The sequence below is a fragment of the Populus trichocarpa genome, chromosome 1 (assembly GCF_000002775.5).
Source record: "Populus trichocarpa isolate Nisqually-1 chromosome 1, P.trichocarpa_v4.1, whole genome shotgun sequence".
Taxonomy (NCBI): domain Eukaryota; kingdom Viridiplantae; phylum Streptophyta; class Magnoliopsida; order Malpighiales; family Salicaceae; genus Populus; species Populus trichocarpa.
This window is the reverse complement of record NC_037285.2, coordinates 44,694,341-44,711,529: the sequence shown is the minus strand read 5'-3', so window position 1 is coordinate 44,711,529 and position 17,189 is coordinate 44,694,341. Positions and strand designations below refer to the sequence as shown.

The 17,189-nt window shown below is 32.7% G+C and overlaps 1 protein-coding gene across 2 annotated transcripts; it reads left to right on the top strand.

Annotated features, from left to right (window-relative positions):
* Nucleotides 1-7,775: 7,775 nt before the first annotated feature.
* Nucleotides 7,776-15,702, top strand: LOC18095918 (uncharacterized). 2 transcript variants are annotated; one of them, XM_024605529.2, is made up of 11 exons: nucleotides 7,776-8,130; nucleotides 8,924-9,019; nucleotides 9,096-9,199; nucleotides 9,731-10,026; nucleotides 10,770-10,892; nucleotides 11,640-11,728; nucleotides 11,965-12,070; nucleotides 13,004-13,101; nucleotides 13,927-14,187; nucleotides 14,843-14,926; nucleotides 15,387-15,702. In XM_024605529.2, the coding sequence occupies exons 1-11, from the start codon at nucleotides 8,041-8,043 to the stop codon at nucleotides 15,399-15,401; spliced, it is 1,362 nt and encodes a 453-aa protein (XP_024461297.1). In that variant the 5' UTR covers nucleotides 7,776-8,040; the 3' UTR covers nucleotides 15,402-15,702. The 2 variants fall into 2 exon arrangements, with proteins under 2 accessions (XP_024461297.1, XP_024461303.2); XM_024605535.2 differs by lacking the exons at nucleotides 7,776-8,130; nucleotides 8,924-9,019 and having other exon boundaries at nucleotides 9,170-9,287.
* Nucleotides 15,703-17,189: the final 1,487 nt, after the last annotated feature.

The window sequence follows — 17,189 nt, the reverse complement described above, 5'->3', positions numbered from 1 at the left end:
TTTCTTCATTCTCACCATCACCATCACCCTATATTAAGTCTACTATTGATTATTTTTCATAACTCACATCCCATTTCCATTGCTTTTATTCTTTAAAAATTACATCTCCACTCACAACAATTCTCTTAGCAACATGATCAAATAATATGTAACCTCTTGATTCCTCACTAACTCCCAATAGCACTTAAATAATGCTTATATTATCAAGTTTAGTCCTCCTTTCTTCTAGAACATGAACGTGTGCTATGCAACAAAAAACCCAAAAGTGATTTACTAAGGGTTTTACTTCACTCCACGCTTCCTCTGGTGTAACATTTTTTACTGCCAATGGAGGACACCTGTTTAGGACATAAATAGTCCAGTTCGCTGCCTCCGGCTAAAAAGTCTTAGGAATGTTCTTGTCAATAACATGGAACGAACCATGTTCATCACGGTTCTATTTTTCCTTTTAGCTACACCGTTCTGTTGTGGAGTATAAATAGTTGTCAACTGCCTCTTGATCCTACTGTGTTTGCAAAAATCATTGAACTTATTTGAAATGAATTCTCCTCCTCTATCAGTACGAAGACACTTAACAAATAACCATGTTTCCTTTTCAGCCATAAACTTAAAGCATTTAAAGAAATTAAAAGCCTTTGACTTCTCTACCAGGAAATACACCCATGTTTTTCTATTGTAATCATCAATGAATAACAAAATATACCTTTTATTTCTATTAGATGTAGGAGTGATCGGTCCACAAATATCTGTATGAATAAGTTCCAACTTTTGAGTTGCTCTCCAAGTACTCTTCTTTGGAATAGGACACGATGTTGCTTCCCGTTGATGCAATCAATGCATGTCACACTTGAGACAGAGAGTTAAGGAAGTCCACGTACCATATTCTTATACAATAAGGTTTTCAAACCTTTGTAGCTCAGATGCCCATACCTCCGATGCCAAAGATGACACAAGTTTTGAGTTCTTGTGTGAAAGCACTAATCAGATTGTTCTTGAGAGGAAACTTGGGACTGAGGCAGCAAGATAAACATCTGATTGGTGCTCATGTTGGTTTGAATTATCAAACCCTTTTCTGGATGAAATATCTTACATATCCCTTCTTTAAATAAAATAGCCAAACCTCTTTCTTACAACTGCCCTATGCTCAAGAGATTATTTCTCAAATCTGGTATATAGTATACTTTAGTAATAACATGATTGACTCCATTCAGTAGTAGCTTCACACTTCCTTTTCCCATCACATCCATCTTAGTATTGTTTCCCAATTTTACTGAATGCAAAATTTTTCATCGAGTTCACTAAATATAGTTCGATCACCACACATGTGATTAGAACATCCTGAATCAAGAAACCATGCGTCTTCTCTTCTGGCTTTGTACAACTCCATACAAGACATCAAAAGCATTTCTTCCTCCTCATCAAACTCTGCATAATGTGCTTCTTTGTTCCCAGAAGGACATTTATATAGAAAATGTCCAAGTTGATGACATTGGTAACACTCCACAGTTGCCTTGTTGAAGTCTGTTCGTCCTCTCCCTCTTCTTCTACCTCTATAGGAAACACGACCACAACCTCTTCCTCTTTCATATGTCTCTTTCAAAGCCTGTACCTCACCTTTACATCTCTGAAACTTCTGTTCATGCACTATTAATGAGCTTTGTAACTCATCAATAGTAAAAGCATCAATGTCCTTTGACTTCTCAATAGAACATACAACATAGTTGAACTTCTTAGTTAAAGAGCGTAGAATTTTCTCCACTACTTTAACATCCTGCATAGTTTCTCCATAAATTCGCATCTTGTTGGCCACTGTCATGACCCTAGAGAAGTACTCTATCACTCCTTCACCAGACCTCATCTCAAGACTTTTAAATTCTCTGCGGAGAGCTTGAAGATGAGATCTTTTGACCCTTGCGTTTCCTTCAAATTTCTTTTTCATTGCATCCCATATATCTTTAGCAGTATCTTTCTTAAGAATGGTGTCAAGGACTGTTCGATCAATTGCCTAAAAGAGATAGTTCTTTACTTTCAGATCCTTTAGCTTTATCTCATCATTCTTCTTTCGTTGGACATCTATTTGCATTGATTCACTTGCTGGCTCAATATAGCCAGACTCCACTAGTTCCTAAAATTCCTTAGATCGAAGGAAATTTTCCATCAACATGCTCCAATGATCATAATGACCATTAAATCGAGGGATAATTGGCTGTATAAAACTTCCTTCTGTTGTCATTTTTGTGTTGCTGCAAGGATTTCAAAGACTGCTGCTTTGATTTGTCAGGCCTAGTGGGAGCTTTAATACCAGATTGTTAGGAACTTTGAACAAAGAAGCTAAGAGCTGGAACACAAAACTGGGATGAATGAATACTTTATTATCAATGACTTTGGCTTTAAATAGCCATTCAATACACAATCTTAACATAAACAAAAAAGTAGCATTTTAGCATAAATAAAGCTAAAGAGATAACATAAATATTGAATAAATCAAATACAAGTAGATATCCCTATAGACTAGGACTTTCCCTGTAGATCAACATTATTCTAGCAGACTCTAACAGAAAATCTGCAGTAAAGCATTCTGCAGGTAAACTCCTTCATCAAATGGAATGGATCGTGAAATTTCACACACACACACACACACGTACAGAGAGAGACAAAGAGAGAGAGAGAGAGAGAGAGAGAGAGAGAGAGAGAGAGAGAGAGAGAGAGAGATGGTTAGAGCCTCCAAAATCAAAACCTAAGCTCTAATTCATGAAAGCCCTATAAAAAAAAAGGGAAAAGAAAAAAAAAAGAAAAGACAACTCCAAAAAAAAGCATGTGTGCCCTTTAGGCGGCACATGTTGTGCTCTCCATGTTTAAAAATACCCTTCTACTGTATTATTGGAAGTGCCGTCATGTTCTTTTTCTGGTGGAGTAGCGCGTGTAGCTGGTGATGGTCCGACTTGTTGTTGATGAGTATTTTTTTCCCTCTTCTTTCCTCTCTTTCTCCTAAAAAATTACAGCTTGATTTTTTTTTTGGTATTTCAACTTCAGTTCTTATTCTTTTAATTTTTAATTTTTTAATTTTTGCTCTTGTCCCTTTTCTAGAAATCTTATTTGTTTTCAATTTCATTCTTCAATCCTAATTTACCATATATTATTTGTTTTTCAATTTTGTCTTTATTATTTTGATTTTTAATTTTTTTTCTTAGCCCTTTTGTAAAGTTTTTATTGGTTTTTAATTTCATCCTTAAATCCAATTTGATGGTATTATGTTTTTTTATTTGGTTCTATTTTTTTATTTCTAATTTTTTTCTTGGTCCTTTTGTAAATTTTTTTTTATTTCACCCTTCAATCAACAATTTGTTTTTATTTCTTATGTCAATTTTGATCCTCATTCATTTGATTTTTTTGGGTCCTTTTGCTAAATTGAATTCTCTTTTCAATTTTTACCCTTCAATCAAATATAAAATTTATTTTGTTTTTCAGTTTTAATTCTCATTATTTTAATTGCTATTTTTTGGATCCTTTTGTGTAATTAAATTTTTTTTCAATGTTATTCTTTAATATTTAATTGGTTGAGAATTGGATTTCATGATTTTTTTCAAATAGGGTGCTTCGAGTTTAATAACTTGGGTCATGGGTTTAAAAAGTTAACACGAGTTTTTTTTTTTGTAAAAAAGGCTTTATAATTATCTTTATTTTCTTTATATGTTTATTCTAATCTAATGATCTATGCTGTGAGTTTGCTAGATATCTCGGGTTTGCTCGACCTTGATTACCAAGGTTACAGGTTTGTCATATTAACTCAGGTTGACCAGGATTGGTTTTTTATGTCCTTTGTTACCCCGATTTCATTCTTATATATTTAATGGGCTGTGAATTGAGATATATCGTTTGTTCCATTTAAAAAAAAAAAAATTACCCAGGTTAGCCTAATCCCTTTTTTAAAAAAAATTGACCAATCTACTATTGTTTTCTATTTTTTTTTATCTAATTCAAATAAAGTCAATTTATTCAACCCAAGTTGCACATTTTTTTTAAAAAAAATGATTGCGGCACTTAAACATCATTTTCTGCACAACAAAAAGTTTGGCACCACAATGAATCGCTAGCATCGAGGCTAATATTTCATTGCTAGTTAACTAATTTCACCACTCATTTACTGGACATTAACTCCATCATTAGTTAACTAGTTCTACTACTAATCATTGGACACTGAATCCATTACCGGATAGCTAGTTGAACGATCTATTACCAGGCACTAGTTCTATTACTGGATAGCTAGTCCCACTACCTATTACCGGGCACTAGATCTAATACAAGATATTAGTAGTTTCACTATTCATTACCGGGCACTAGATCCAATACAGGATAACTAGTTTCAGTGCCAATTATCAAGCACTAGCTCCATTATTAAATAGTTAGTTCCACTTACATCAATGCTAGGGAAGAAACCTACCATGTTTATTAAGGCACTATTATTGAATCAACATAAAAGTATCAAGGTTTTAAGCACCTACCTGCTGCTTGTGCTCTTAATGCATCTCTTTACTATTGTACAACTCCTGCGACCTCTCCTATATCAACAGGTATACCATATTATTTTTCATTCAATGGTGATTTCAAAATACTATAATCTAAATTTATTTATTTTAACTTAATCATCATTACAATATGAACCTCTTAGAACAGTTAGAACCAACCAGTTGACTAGATGTTACTTAAATTTTATTGATGTCCCTAATGGTCAACCAGTTCAATCAATTGAATTAGACAGTAGCTAATTTCATTTTTTTCTCCTTTCAATCGGTCGATTCGTTCATAAGATTTTTTTAAGTGGTTGACTGGTTTGTGCAGTACATCAGATATTACATACAATTTTTAGTTTCTCCTTTTCTTTTGCAAAATTCACACCTTATTAATCTACTAAACATATAGCATAATCCAATTTCAAACAAATCTCCTAATAATTACATCAATTGATCCCAACTACACCTAATTTTGCAAATTCCTCTAATTTCAATAATGAACCCTAATTCATAAATTGAGAATTCCATACCAATAACCTATTTATCATGACTCAAACTTGTATATATATGTTTAGAACTCCTTACCTAACAATCAAATGAGTTTCTAATGTTAGTCAATCAAAGCTTTTCCACTATTTTCTCTTATTGCTTGAAAATTATCGTGACGCCCCTCTCTCTAGCTCCTCCTTTTCTCACTTGATCTCTTCTTAATTTGTGTTTGATGTGTTTAGATACGTATCATCTCATCTACCAAGCTCTAACTTATAATCTCTTTTTATGTTCTCTAAGTAGAAAATAAAAACAAAAAAACAAAAGAATCCTTTTTTGTTTCTTTTTTTTTTCTAGCCGAATTCTCTGTTATAAGGAGAGGAAGAACTAAATTTCAAATTTATTCCACTTATTTATGAAAATGCCATTAATATGTCTTCAAGTTATTTTTTTGTTTGGTTGTTGCTATTATTATACAATCTTTCTAAACTCTAATTACTCTAAAATTTTAATCTAAGATAAAAAAAAAATGTCAAGAGTCTTCTCATAAAATTTTAGCTCGATCTGACATTTGAATTGAGAGTTAGGCTTGATAACATAAAAATAGTTGATAAATGATTTTACATCAAAAATCCAAATTTTCTTGTGTTATCCTTCCATGGATTTAATCACTTATTTCACTAAAACCTTGTGACCATTTATTTATTCCAAACACTTATTTTACCTTTTTTTTTTTTTGTTATGTTCTTTTACGGAATTATTGCCATTTCGCAATAATATTACCATTTTTCAACTAGGATTTTCTCCAATGTTTTTATTTTATTTTATTTGTTATTTATTTTTCTATTTTTAAATTTTCAAGGGTTTATAGAGATGGTGACACATCGAATCAACCTCGGTTAACCTAAATTAACCTATCAAACCTGCAACCTAAGTCATAAACTTCATTGGATTTAATAACTTTATTTTTAAAAAAACTATTTTTATATAATTATTTGATAAAAAATAGATATTTTCAAAACCGAGTACTAACTCAATACCGAGATTTTTTATGAGACATGAGGACCCCACAAAAAATCAAAATAAATCATGAAGTCCAATTAATAATAATTATGGTTTTTTAAAAACTATTTTTATTTGATAATATGATAGATCATATTTTTTATTTAATAATATGATAAAAAAATAGATGATTATAAAACTAATCATCAATTCAATGCTACAATATTTTTCTGAGATCATGATAATCCCTGTATAAAGAAAACCAAAATAAATAACAAAATTTAATTTTTAATAAACTTAATATTAAAATAAATATAAAAAACAACATGTTATGGTTTCAATAAACAATAAAGTGTGAGGAGGGGAGTATTGATTTCTCCTCCTCAATTAGTTCTTGCTAAATTAAAATATAAATAAGAAAATATATATATATATATATATATATATATATATATATATATATATATCAATTTAGAATTCACCAGATTTGATTAAAAAAAAATACAAAATGATCTTTGTTCTAACATGTTTTTTTTTAAATAAAATAATATTATTTTAAGTTGAATCAACTCAAATTAAGAGCTTATTTATTTTTATATTTTAAAAATATTTTTGAAAAAAATTATTTATTTTTATTTTTTTTTCAAATTATTTTTTATATTTTCAAATCGTTTTAATGTGCTGAAGTTAAAAATAAAATAAAAAAATATTATTTCAAAGTATTTTCAAACAAAAAAATATTTTAAAAAATAATTACTACCATAACATCAAATAAAGTCTCCCTAGTCTAATCCATAAATTAAATCTTAAGCAAGATATAAACTCGAGTTTAATAACTTTACGGTGAAATTATAATTTTAGGAATGATTTAATCCAACAATTGGCACACGACCATTCAACTTGGTACCAATCCAAAGTCCAAACATCGGTCACTCAACAGGTCAAAGTCAACCAGTAACCGTTTTTTCCCTCTCCTTTTCTCTTGGGCCCACTTACACCACACGTCAATCAACATGGGCACCACCACTCCTCCTCCAACAAGCACGGCGCGTTTGCTTCACCCTCCACAAGGTTCCCGTGGGACAACTCCTAACTCCACAAAATCCAGGGAGTAATGTCCTCTCATTACCCGCCAAAAATGGCAAGTGGACTTTGGGTAGACCACCTGACCAAGTCGTATGATCACGCGCTCGTCTCGCTCTTTCTAAGCTTCTCTGATCACCCAATAGAAATCAAGTAAACTACCTAAACCCAAAAGGAAAGGGGGAAAGAGTGCAAGGTAATCAGTCCAGCCAATAACAACAAAATCAATTGGAAATTGGAAATTTAATTTACTTAAAAAACTTCATATAAATAAATATTAAAATTATTAGTGTTTTTATATTATAAAATTGAGTGGTTTAAAAAAAAATTAAATAATATACTAATTTAATCAAAATTAATACTAAAAAATCATAATTATTGGATTTACAAAATTTATTCTCATTCTTTCATCCAACATCCAACGTATAAGATTTTTATAAAAATATTGTCGGATTAATATTTTGATAAAATTATAATGTTAAAAATAATTTAGTTACATTAGTAAATAATTAAATAAAATAAGAATAGGTATTTTTCACTCTAAAAAAGGTTAAGAAAAAAACAATTTTCTTAAAAAAAAACAGAAAGAAAAAGAAAAAAGGAATTTTGGTGATGCGAGATGGAAATAGAACTTTGACAGAGTAAAACAGCATGAGCATGACCATGAAAATAACCCCACAACACCCTACCTCTAATTATAATTATTACTCTTTAATTTATTATTAAAAACACAAAAACAAATCAACAACTAAAAACAGAAACATTAAAAAAAAAAAAAACAACACTTCCGTTTTTGTCTTCTCATATTTTATTGTTTTGAACTTGTCTTTGTTGTTGTTATTGTTAAGGAGCTTTCCCCCTCTTTGAACCCTTCATCTTCTTGTAAATCTCATAATTTTAAGGCGGTCAAGCTCCTGATTTCTGCTTTGTGAGTTCTTTTTCTTGGCTATTATAAATGTGGAGAGATCCTGGACAGCCTGCTGATTCATATTATCAGGTCCGGCCTGAATGCACGGATGTTCCAAAAACCAGATTCAAAATCAAGGTTTGCGTTAAAGATTTGGTTTTTTCTTTTTCCTTTTCTTTCTGGACTGCTTTTTGATATTCGTGAAGTGCCCATTTGGTTCATTTAGATCAAAGTTTTGCAATCTTGGTCTCTTTTGGCTTTGTTTTGATGTTTGTGACGTGCCCATTTGGTTGATTTGGTTCATAGTTTTGAGATTTGGTTCTTTGTAGCTTTCTTTTATATTTTCCGGATATCCATTTGAATAATATGGATCAATGCTTTGGAATTCGGTTCATTGTGGCTTTATGTTGATATTTGTCGGGCTCTCATCGTCTGGTTAGTTTGGAGTGAAATGGTATTTGTTATGATGATATGGATCAATGTCTCGCAGAAAACGGAAAATATAGCTTACAATATGAAAATAATGCTATTATGATCATTACATATGGTTGAGTTCGAGGAAAGTTGTTGACTTTGGACCAGAGATGAAATGGTTGCATGATTAATGCATTAAGAAAGGCTCCTTTTTTCTGGTTTATTTTAAAGCCGGGCTGAATAGTCAATTGGATTGTTTACTTGATTTGTTTAATCTAATTTCAATTGTTTAGTGAGAAAGGATTTTTCCAGCAATAATCACCAATGTAACATAAGCTAGCTTGTTAAACTGGCAAGTCTATATGTACACTTAAGCTAGCTTGTCGTGAAATAGATAAACAATAAGGTCAAACTGTTCAGCTCCAATAGTTCATATTGATTGGTGTTGCCAACTGAACTTAAAACACATTGCTTGTAATGGAAATAACTGCAGCTTACTTTGGATCCACTTTTGCAGGCAGGTAAAACTCTAAGTCCAAGGAAATGGCAGGCTGCATTTACACCAGAAGGATACCTGGATATAAGCAAGACCCTTAGTCGAATCTACCGTGGGGCAAGTGTTCTTTTAAGAGATCTTACAATCAGCTGTGAGATTTAATGCTCATGATTTTTCTTTTCCCTTTTTCTAGGGGATCCATCCATCAATTAGAGGAGAAGTTTGGGAATTTTTACTTGGCTGTTATGACCCTAAGAGTACATTTGATGAACGAGATGAGATACGGCAGCGCAGAAGGTAGTCTGTTTTCTGCTCTTCACAAGTGTAACATATGGGCAACAAACCACAGAAGAGGATCAGGATCTACTTATTTAGTTCAATCAAAGTTAATGACCAGACATTGACTTATTAATTGCTTTTCTTTTATTGTGCCAATAGGAATTACAGTAATGTGAGACAACTTGATAATTTCAATATTTGGTTCTTGTCACCATCTAGAACCAGGCTTTCTCTTTGGGCTAGGCAAGTTTGATAATTTATGGACCATGTAGGTGAACGTACTCAACAAAAGATTATGCTCTCATTAGGTTTTTTAATCTGACTCTGGAGATCTCTTACATAATACTATAATGGGGACTTCATCTACTTGCATGGATATAAATATAATCTAGTTGAGTCAGAATCTCCCCTTTAGAAATGTAGGTATATTAATTTTGAGTTAAGTACTGTAATTACCCTTACTTTTTGTGCATAAACCTTTGAAGTTTGGTGATGCCTTATTCCTACTTTAGAAGACATGTAAAAGTTGTTCTTATGTTGCACCTTCAGGATACAATATATTAGGTGGAAAGAAGAGTGCCGCCAAATATTTCCTGTTGTTGGAAGTGGCAGATTTATTACAGCGCCTGTAATCACTGAAGATGGTCAGCCCATTCAAGAACCGTTAGTAATATTAGAAACAAATCAAGACAGAGGCCCCTCTGCTGAAACTGGCAATGCAGATGGCAATGGCACAAATCAATCAAGAATAAATGCTTCCTGTTCAGAAATGGTGAGAGATCTTACTAGCCATGGTCCTTTGGACCAGAAAGTGATCCAATGGCTGCTCACCTTGCATCAAATAGGTTGGTTATGTTCATATATTAACGCGCAGATTTCTCTCTTCATTGGTGCAAAATTAGTTCTTGTTCTCCTGTCAATGCTTTGCTAGGTATTAATGGAAATTTAAAGCTTTTGCAAAGCCAATTTTCTTGTTATGCAATAGTTAATGATTAATTGATGTTCTCTCATTAATGCACACATGTTACTTTTAGACTCTGGCTTTAATATTTATAATCACTGTTTTACCATAAATCTCTCTCTCTCATGCAGGATTGCAGAGTTTGAGTTAAACTGTTCCTCTAATGCTCTGGTTCTTGTTTATGTTTTCTTTTATGGGTATTGAAGTCGTTCCTTAGAGATGGGGCGGAGCGGCAATTTTATGAGAAGGAAGGTGGGGATAGGGAATTAGGTAACATTGAAAATGAAACAACATAGGGAAAGACAGAGTTAATAATATTTGGGGGTGCATAATTTTCAAGTCCTATGACCTTAAATTGAAGGGTATAATTAAGAATTTTAAGAATGAAATGTGTAAAATATTTCAAAAAGTCTAGGGTGCCATGGCCCCTCCAACCCTCCAAGTAGTTCTGCCCCTGCATATAGAAAAGATATGCATGTTGCACTCTGTTAATTTGAACCTCAAGATTTAATTAGTCATAACTGCATTATTGTAATCCTGGATTTTTTTTATTTTTTTTTTCTATCAAATGACTCTTTCTGATTGAACTATTATGACTCTTTCTGATTGAACTATTATGGGTGGTAGGTCTCGATGTGCATCGCACTGACAGGACATTGGTGTTTTATGAGAAGCAAGAGAACTTGTCAAAACTTTGGGACATTCTAGCTGTTTATGCCAGGATTGATACAGATGTCGGCTATTGTCAAGGTAGATGATAAAATGATTGTCATATTTGTGAATTTAATATATATATATATATATATATATATAGAGAGAGAGAGAGAGAGAGAGAGAGAGAGAGAGAGAGAGAGTCTCAAGTCACGTCACTGTCAGTATAGGTTCTTGGCATGTGCACTGTTGTCATTTTATTGACCTGATCTACATAACAGGCACATATGATTCAAACACAGTTTCAAAACCTAATTATAGACAAGTGCTAATGCTTGAAATATATATGTGCCTGACATTTTTAGATCGTTCTGTAAACTGGTAGAATAAAAGACCATTCTCTTTGTTATTATCCCCATTCCCCTTGTAACCTGGATAGCCAGATACCTCTTCTCATTCAATAAATAACCATCAATTCTGGCACTTAATTTATAATAGACTAATCAATGATAGTTACAAAACCAAAATACTTTTTTCTTCTTCTGTTTGAAATTCTGTTGACCTGAAAATTAATATTGATATGCATGCACACAGTCATCTACACAATATAACCTTAATATTACATGAGAATTGAAAAGATCTGGACATGATGCATTGGGTTATAATAGATTGAGCTGTAAAGAAGTTACTCCACAAATATGTCTTCTTTTTCTCTTTTGAATAACTATGTTTGGTTGCTGAAGGTCATAATGATTATGCTACCTTTATAACGATGCGTCTACCTGTGTCTACATTGATGAAATGAAGTGTAAATTCTAAAATCTCAAATGCACGAATGGCGGACAGGAATGAGTGATCTTTGCTCACCCATGATAATGCTGCTTGAAGATGAAGCTGATGCATTTTGGTGTTTTGAACGATTGATGCGCAGATTGGTACTTTCACTTCATTTTCTTTGTCTCTCAATTTTGTGCGCAAAATACTTTACAGTGTGATGGTGCTCTTGGATAAAGCACATAGGTTTTTCTTACTGTTCTTGTACAGGATTCTTATTGAAATAACTTATATGATCAATCACTTTTGGAGGTTTTCACAGCTCTTGCTTCATTATTATTTTTTTTCCTTTTGATTTCCACATTCTCATGAATTTATGTTATTTGAAATTTTGTAGCGAGGAAATTTCAGATGCACTGAGAGCTCTGTTGGAGTGGAGACACAACTTAGTAATTTGGCCGAAATTACTCAGGTTGTCGATCCAAAACTTCATCAGCATTTAGGTATTGCCTTAAATTTATGCTTTCCCCATTATGTGTTTTAAGCCAGCCTCAATGTTATTCAATATACTGATTGTTAATTCATAAATCCCATTCAGTTTAATAGTTTATTACTATTTACTTTTTCTTTTTTCTTTTTATTAGCACTTACCAAAAGAAGATACAGGTTATTGAGAAAGAAATAGATAAAGAAATTTTTTTTACTTTGGAATCTTGAGTATAACCAATGGACGAATGCCTTAATGTCACTGTTTGTTGCCTTGTTGCATAAAGAAAAGGGACAGCACCTGGAGAATTTTTTAATTGACTTGTCTGTGATGAAAGTGTTTCTCTATGTTTTTGCTCCTGTAAGGTGGCATGTTTGCGTCAGTGGACCTACGCATACCTTTGGAGGACTGTGGAACCGCCAAAGTTTTGTCAATTTTAAAATAGCCCTAAAATTTAGGGTGGAAGTATCATGATTGATGTCCCTGTCCCAACCAAAAAAGAAAAAGAATAATTATAATCAACTATATCCCTTACATTTTAGTTAGCATTCATTCATACCGTTCATTTCATAGTAGCTTTGGTCCCCTTGAACTTGAGTTCCTATAAAATTGGAACAAGTTCTTCAGGAAAAAACAAAATAAGTATTTGCTTTATAACCCTTTAAATACCATTTTTTAATATCTAGATGTTCCACGGGAACAAGGTTACAGGATTAAGAAAGCTTGATCCTATGTGTACATGAGTGTTTGCCTTAGTGTGGTATCAGCCATGATATGGAAACCAACTTATGTTATGATCTGCCTTTCAGATTGCAGTTTTCAGCTGTGATTCTTTAGCAATAATAACAATGTTATGCTGTGATTCTTGTGATAGTTTTCAACTTTTCCCAACTTTCTTCATTTATGCTGAAAAAAGAAAGTAAAGATGTGTTTTGATCTTTGAACACAGATGCACTTGGTGGAGGCGACTATTTATTTGCTTTCCGTATGCTCATGGTTTTGTTCCGCCGAGAATTTTCATTTTGTGATTCACTCTACCTTTGGGAGGTATGGTTCAAGTTCGCTATATTATTTTAGTTTGGTTTATTGAAAAGAGTATGTATATTCAAGTGGTTTTCAGATTGCCTGTAATGAAGGCAATGTAAAATTCTATTTTTTTCCTTTTAATTTAAAGCTATGGGTAGAACTGTTTATCTACAGAATTGGTCCTGTCAAAAGTTCGGAAAACTCGTTATAAACTGATAATGTGTATGCATATTCCAGTGATCATTTCCTCACCCTATCCTGTAGTTCATCACTAAGCTGCGGAGTTTATTTACAATTTCAGAACAAATGACAGTCAAGGACAAATCTTAGATCCTTCAAAAAATCTGCTGAGCCAGCTCAGAGGACTCCAGACCTATCAATAGACAAGCCCAACCCAATTTCCCCAGCTTGATTCCTAGATCGTCCATTCCCATATGTGAGACCAATTGCTACTCAATCACCAAAACAAAAAAAGCCCTTTACCTTTATTGTATGTATGTGGTTAGACGTACATTTATTTTCTTGGGTGGGTAGAAAAGGATTGTAGATGAAAAGAAATAATCCGATAAGCCTCCACTCTGTAGCTGCAGAATGTTGTAACAAGTCATTGGTACCTAAATGGTGTTTTTCTTTTAGTTTCTTTAATATATGTGAGCACGATGTCATTTTCTTTTCTTTTATCTTTTGTTTGCTTTCTGTCATGTATATGTATCTTTGAATAGAGATGTAGGCATAAAGGTTTTTTTTTCTTCGTAAACTACGTTATCTTAGTTACTTACCTCTCTGCTTGCAGAACATAAAATCCACACCTTCTTATATGCGCATTCTTTTCTTTAATCTCTACAGATGATGTGGGCCCTTGAATACGACCCTGATTTGTTCTCTGTATATGAAGAGCCGGAATTGAATGGTGAGAAAGCTGAGGGGTCTAAGGGAAGAACCAAGTCAATACGGCACTATGGGAAGTTCGAAAGGGAAAATATGAAAAATGGGGCAGTGAATTCTGAAAGCCCCCTTCCCATCTCTATTTTCCTTGTTGCCAGTGTATTAAAAGATAAGAGCTCTACGCTTTTGCAGGAGGCTCGGGGCCTGGATGACGTTGTCAAGGTAAGCTTGATGAGTTGATTTGTGCCCTATCCTTTAGACACCTATAAAATACCATTTAGTTTAGGAAGGGCAATGTACCACCAAGCAGAAGCATGTAGGAGAAAGTAAATAAAAGTGGAAGTGTTTAGTAGTGAAGATGGTCCCCGAACCCTATAAGTTTGCATGCAGGGGGTGACGGGTGGTCGCTGCAGCTTGAGCATCACCCTTTCTGCAAGCATGCGTCTCAAGAAAGATTCAAAGCAACCCCCATTTCTCGCTCTAGTTGCTATAGTTGTCTGTTGAGGATCAGTCTCGAATCCCAAGCATGACATTGTTAGGTGGAGTCAGAAACTGAAAATGTGGCCAAAGTTTGTCTGGTAACATGGGGATAGTTGAATGAGTCCTCCCCAAGTTATTCAACACATCCACTTAACCAACAGATCAACACTGACCGTGCTTGTAGGTTTCTAGCGTTCATTTATGCCTGCATCTAGTGTAGATTTGTAGCAAGAAAGACAACATAAAACTTGCGAAACGTTTTTATTTTCTTATTTTTTGGTAAATATTAGTGCATGTACTACCTCGATAATATTCCACGAGCTAGCTCCTGTGCTGTGAATCAATATGATTTTAACCTGATTATTTTCTCATTCATTTTCTTTTGCAATGCTTTCAGATATTGAATGACATGACTGGAAATTTAGATGCCAAGAAAGCATGCAGCAGTGCTATGAAACTTCACAAGAAATATTTAAAAAAGGTGCTTTTCTTACCTTGGAGTGCTACTATAATTCCTGATGTTGCGTTTGAAATGTTCAATTAGAATTAGAGAGAGCAAACAGTTGGAAAAAAAAATCCAGAAAAAGAAAGTTTAGAGTCAAAACTTTGTATCAAGCCTTTTTTATCTTTAGTTTTTCTTAGCATTTTGTTTCTATATCAAATAAATATTCAAAGGGCAGGGAGTAAATACCTTTTTCATTACACTTATGTTGAGAGCTTTTTTATTCTGAAGGAAATTGAGAAAAAGAAAAACGAAAACCTAGCTACATCAAAAGGGTTATAACAGCACAATGTCCTGCTTCCAATTGCTTGCTGATGATTCTTTTTTATTGCCAAGGCAGTTTATATACATGTTTTTTCCTGGGGATTCTCAGCTGCTTGTTTATTAGCTAAGTTCTTTTGGTTATTTCTTGAACTTACAGTCATTCATGCTCTTGCAGGCGAAGAAGCCATAGCCTACAATGAAACACGTGATTTTTTCCCCAGCTGATAAATATTGGGAAGCTTTCATTTTGTATTTTAAACTTTCAATCGATGCGGTATACTCCCACACAAATTTTGGCTTGGAGATACCAAAACTTTACTATTGCTCCAACCTGCAAAATGGTCTTGCAGAAAGTAAATTGTTATCTGTAAACCAGCCTCTTCAACATAAGAATCCATGTACAAATACAACCATGTATCCATCCATTTTGTGTTAACATATACATTTTAACTTAATCATCAATGAAATACAAAGAAAATCATTTGCGTGTATGGGACTTGATCTCTAATTCTCTGTTAATGTTCTTGTTTTAATGTTTTTCCTTGTCAAAAATGGACTAGCGGATGAAGATTGTAAGGCATAAGTTCCTTAGATTGAAAAGTTTCTTGTAGTCTCCCATGCAAAATCCCTCTGGGACAGGGATGAGTTATCCATACCTTGTAAAAATCATCCAAGTATGACTAATGTCTTCATTGATAATTGTTTTTCTTACAATTGTCTTTTAATTTCAAATCTGAAATGATAATGTGAAAAATAAAATTAAACATATATATCCCGGCATAGCTAAAGAATAATCGTAATTAAATTCTTGAACCTACTTGAATTTTCTCCACGGTGGACTCTTAAAAAGTGCTAGAACCCAGAAGGCAGGAAGATGCTGATATCACATAGCTTGACAAAAAAATTGGGCCATGGTGGAGGATTCCAATTGGGGAACTCACCTAATTTTAACAGTGAAGCTACTGCATTTTGTTTTCTTTATTTTTTCAAACTTTTTTTCCTTTCAACTTAATCTTTCTATAGATTAGTGAAAATTAATCTTGAAATTATAAAAAAAATTAAATTTAAAAATAAAAAATAATAAGTAAAATGCAAAGAAAATACATGACTCTCTAATAACTCAAGTTCTTGATTGATCCGACAACTATAAATATAACCTTTTTAAATTATAGTATGATATTTAATGGTATCAAATCCAATTATAGAATCTTTCAAGGGAATATGATTCATCATGAATTGATGGAATTTGAATATTTGTGGATGAACACTACTAGTGTTTTTGAACTAAGTTTATTGACTTTAAAAATTTTAAATCTTTTATGAATAAATTATTATCCAATAATAAAACACATATGAGAGTGAAGTTCGGCGATTTCATGCAATCTTTTTTTATTTGAAAGCTCTAAGTTTGGTATTTTCCAAAAAAAATAACTCAAATTATAATTTTATTTTGGAATAAATATTCATTTTATTTATTTTTTAGTTTTTGAATTTGAAATAAGAAAGAAAAAGTGGTCGAGAGAGAAAATTTTTCTTTTTTAGTTCTTTTATGGATTATTAGGTCTCCACCCCTCGATTCTTCAACCACAAAGATGTTTAAATTCTAGATTTCAGTTGGCGACAAGTTGCATGTTTTTCTTAAAAAAACATATTATTCATTAAAAAAAACTAACATGCTCACGCAATTAAAAAAAAATATATTGAATCTAGTAGATTAGAATCATGGTTTTAATGAGTTGATCCGGAATGATTTAATATATCGTTATCTCAATATTTAAAAAAATTTCATCTTGAATTCTTTTAAAAAAATTTGTAACCATGTTTTTACCGGTTATCTTGGTTACCTTAAGACCTGAGCACCTGTGCTGTTTTTTTTTGTGTTGGTCATTTGGTTTGATTTTTGTTTTCTTTGATTTATTTTTATTTTTATTTATTTTTTTACATTTGAACCTATTAAGTTAATTATACCATGTCACCA